Source organism: Triticum urartu, chromosome 7A (assembly GCF_056163025.1).
Source record: "Triticum urartu cultivar PI428250 chromosome 7A, HENAU_Tu73, whole genome shotgun sequence".
In the NCBI taxonomy this organism is placed as follows: Eukaryota; Viridiplantae; Streptophyta; class Magnoliopsida; order Poales; family Poaceae; genus Triticum; species Triticum urartu.
In genome coordinates, this window is record NC_141879.1 from 493989127 (window position 1) to 493993175 (window position 4049).

Sequence of the window (4049 nt, forward strand, 5' to 3'; positions counted from 1 at the left end):
CGGAGCATGTGCATGTAGTTTAATTTTGAATTGTGCACCTGAAATGGCTAGAAAACTAGTTTAATGTATGAAATGTCCAAACGAACCCTGAATAATTCCAATTCTTTTACGACACACATACATTTGCATGTTCACTGCACATAAAAGGTCTAGCAATTCAAACACCGTCCATTACCGCTGTGACCCCATTTTGTAATTCAAATCAAGTAGATCCCACACAGTTTATTCTCATCAACTGTGTGAGATGTAGTACAAAATATCTTGGAGCACCGTCGGTCTATAGTACGCCTATGGCTTATGCGAGAAGGTGCGTCGGCTACAGTCCACAGTCGGTGTGTCAAGCACACTAGCTCGCTCCCCCAAAACTCCCGCCTCTGCATCCCTCGCAATCTCGAAAATATCTACCGCCTGGAAGGTTTTAATGTTTGATAGCACATGATTAGTATGTGCAGACCGTGTGCGATGTCTGTTACTCCCGCTCTGCTTCAGTCCCTTGATTCAAATTTTTAGTAGCCCCGTCATTTTACTCCCGCCTCTGCATCCCTCGCAATCTCGAAAATATCTGCTCGCCCTTGATCCAAATTTTTAGTAGCCCCGCCTTGTTACTCCCGCCTAGTAAAATTTTCAGTTGCCGCAGTATTTCCTCAAACACAACCTCCACTCACACAGACACACACAACCCTCAAAACCATTGGTAGGTCGCCGCCATCGCCAGCACCTCCATCCTCAACCTCTGCATGTGTGCCGGGGAGCTCGAGTAGCCAATGGCCAAAGGGAGGTTTATCGCGGCCTTTTCGCCTGACGTCGGCGAGGTGGCCGCTGAGGTGTCCCCGTCGTCCTCCGCGGGCCTGATCCGCCATCGCCGGTCCCTCGATCCTCCCGCCGCGCCCCTACGTTGGTTCGAGGACTTCCCCGTCCTCCCCCAGACCCGGCAGCCGATGAAATCCTACCTCAGGGTCCGGCAGCGGCGATGGGGGACGTGGGTCACCGAGATTACAGATCGAGAGACGCACACCCGCCGGTGGCTCGGTAGCTTCCACACGGCCGAACTCACGACCATGGAGTACGACCGCTGGCAGGTCCGCTACCACGGCGCGACGGCTAGGCTCAATTTCCCCTTCGGCACACGTCCGATCCACCTCGTTCCGAGCCAGGGGTGGTGAGCTCGGCTATGGCCCGGGAGGACCGTGAGGCGTGGGAGCGTGTCGAGGCTGAGGCCACCGACGAGGACTACATGCAAGAGCTCCGCCTGCAGCACACGGAGCTCGTGGAGGCGGAGCGGCCGATCTTTGCCAGCGCGGAGGGCGGTGAGGTTATCGCGCCCTCCTCCGATGACGAGGTTGAAGGCGGTGAGGACAGCGGCGTGGAGGGCGGCGAGGTTATCGCGCTCTCCTCTGATGACGAGGTCGAAGGCGGCGGTGACGGCGGCGCGGAGGGCGTCGAGGTGGTCCCCGAGGATGAGGAGATCGACATCGACGAGTGGAGGAGTGCCTTCCCCAACGACCCCGACGATGGTACTAGCCCGGACCCAGCTCGCGACACACCGTACATGACGAGGAAGGATTGGCTCGACCTCTACTTCGACCGAAAGTAGTTTAGCTTAGTTTAAATTTATGTTTTATGTTTGTTTATGCAAAACTATCTATGTTTATGTTTGAATGCATGCTACTTTTGGTTGAACCTGCTTTGAACTTGATCAAATTGAAGTTTACAACCTTAAGTTTAGGGGATCGACTAGAAAAGGCCAAAAATTACTGGAGTATATATATATATATCCACTAAGGGTTTTAGCCCTTTAACTTTTTAAGGATCGCCTAGAGATGTCCTTCTGACTTGTTTATTTCAGTTCTTCACAATGTGATGCTCTATATGTGGAACTATTTGCTGTGCAGTTCAATTTCATCAATAAAAGTTTCAACAATACCACTATGAATTATGATATTTGGTTGTTGTTAAGGATATTGCACTTAACATGCCTTTTCATTTTTCAATTGTTGTTTAGCAACATGCATTGTACTTAATGACTAAATATGCAATCCTAGGCTACATAGCAACAAGGAAGAGTGTTACCTTAATGTTCTGATGATGTCTAGATATACATGTAATAAAATCTTATATAATGTGATGGATGGAGTGCTGTACTACATCATTTTTCAATTGTTGTTTAGCTTCTAATATTAACTTGGTGCTTTTAGGTACATATATCATTGCCAAAGATCCACACTTCGACCCTTTCTGCGTATGGGGCAATGAGATATTCATGAACCAGCATCAAGTGAGGAGACTGATAAAGATTGTCACTAAAATGGGTCAAAACATGTCAATCGAACTATTTGTTTACACTTTATGCAAGACAACAGTGAACTGCAGGATGGTAAGTAAGAACCATGTAGCCTTCTTTTTACTACCCGTAATGAGTTGTGTTAGATGACAATATCTGAATCATTTTTCTTTTGCAGTGGATCCTGAAGCAGTTTACTCCAGATTACCTCTCAAACTACATGATTGGCGGCCGGCCATCACAAGGGGTTGGACTAGAGTCCTGCATGCCTTCTGCATCCAAGAGAGCACAATAGGGCCATTCCACTTCACCTTGTTCGGCAACTGGAATGTCTGTCGCCTCTTTCTTTACCATCTGTAATAGTCGAAGTATAGAACCCTGGTACATCATTCTATATTTGGTGCTTCTGTAATTCTTAAACATATGTACCCGTGAATTGAATAATGCATTGGTTGTTTGAACCTGATGGATATGAATAAAGCTATAGCCTACTTTCAAGTTTAAATTAGGTACAATTTTAAATTTCAGCAATTAAATTAGGGCGAAATTACGTTGTGCTGTCATTACGGCACACACGGTTGGTAAAACACAAACGTTTGCAATATACACCATAATCCAAGACGGTTCACAGAGAGGAAACGTGTGCAAGCTGAAGGAAATATGCCCTAGAGGCAATAATAAAGTTATTATTTAGTTCCTTATATCATGATAAATGTTAATTATTCATGCTAGAATTGTATTAACCGGAAACTTAGTACATGTGTGAATACATAGACAAACTAAGTGTCACTAGTATGCCTCTAATTGAGTAGCTCATTGAATCAAAGATGGTTAAGTTTCCTAGCCATAGACATGAGTTAACATTTGATTAACGGGACCACATCATTAGAGAATGATGTGATTGACTTGACCCATCCGTTAGCTTAGCACAATGATCGTTCAGTTTGTTGCTATTGCTTTCTCCATAACTATACATGTTCCTATGACTATGAGATCATGCAACTCCTGAATATCGGAGGAACACTTTATGTGCTACCAAACATCACAACGTAATTGGGTGATTATAAAGGTGCTCTACAGGTGTCTCCGATGGTGTTTGTTGAGTTGGCATGGATCAAGATTAGGATTTGTCACTCCGATTGTCGAAGAGGTATCTCTGGGCCCTCTCGGTAATGTACATCACAATAAGCCTTGCAAGCAATGTAGCTAATGAGTTAGTGATGGGATGTAGCATTACAGAACGAGTAAAGAGACTTGCCGGTAACGAGATTGAACCAGGTATGATGATACCGATGATCGAATCTCGGGCAAGTAACATACCGATGACAAAGGGAACAAAGTATGTTGTTTTGCGGTTTGACCGATAAAGATCTTCGTAGAATATGTAGGAACCAATATGAGAATCCAGGTTCCGCTATTGGTTGTTGATAGGAGATGATTCTCGGTCATGTCTACATAGTTCTCGAACCGGTAGGGTACGCACGCTTAACGTTTGGTGACGATCGGTATTACGAGTTTATGTGTTTTGATGTACCGAAGGTAGTTCGAAGTCCCGGATTTGATCATGGACATGACGAGGAGTCTTGAACTGGTCGAGACATAAAGATCGATATATTGGAAGCCTATGTTTGGACATCTGAATGGTTCCGGGTGAAATCGGGAGTATACCGGAGCACTGGGAGGTTACCGGAACCCCCCGGGAGGTATATGGGCCTTATTGGGCCTTAGTGGGAGAGAGGGGAAAGGAGCAAAGGAGGGGGGCCCCCAA

The 4049-nt window shown here is 45.9% G+C and overlaps 1 protein-coding gene across 1 annotated transcript; it reads left to right on the forward strand.

The window, feature by feature from the left end:
- The first annotated feature begins 764 nt into the window (after positions 1–764).
- Positions 765–1163, forward strand: LOC147960105 (ethylene-responsive transcription factor RAP2-6-like). Its single transcript, XM_087533145.1, has one exon. It carries the CDS (start codon positions 765–767, stop codon positions 1161–1163), a length of 399 nt encoding a protein of 132 aa, XP_087389271.1.
- The last annotated feature ends 2886 nt before the right edge of the window (positions 1164–4049 follow it).

Coding starts and splice junctions, on each gene's coding strand:
- LOC147960105 (XM_087533145.1), top strand. CDS start 765: ATGGCCAAAGGGAGGTTTATCGCGGCCTTTTCGCCTGACGTCGGCGAG.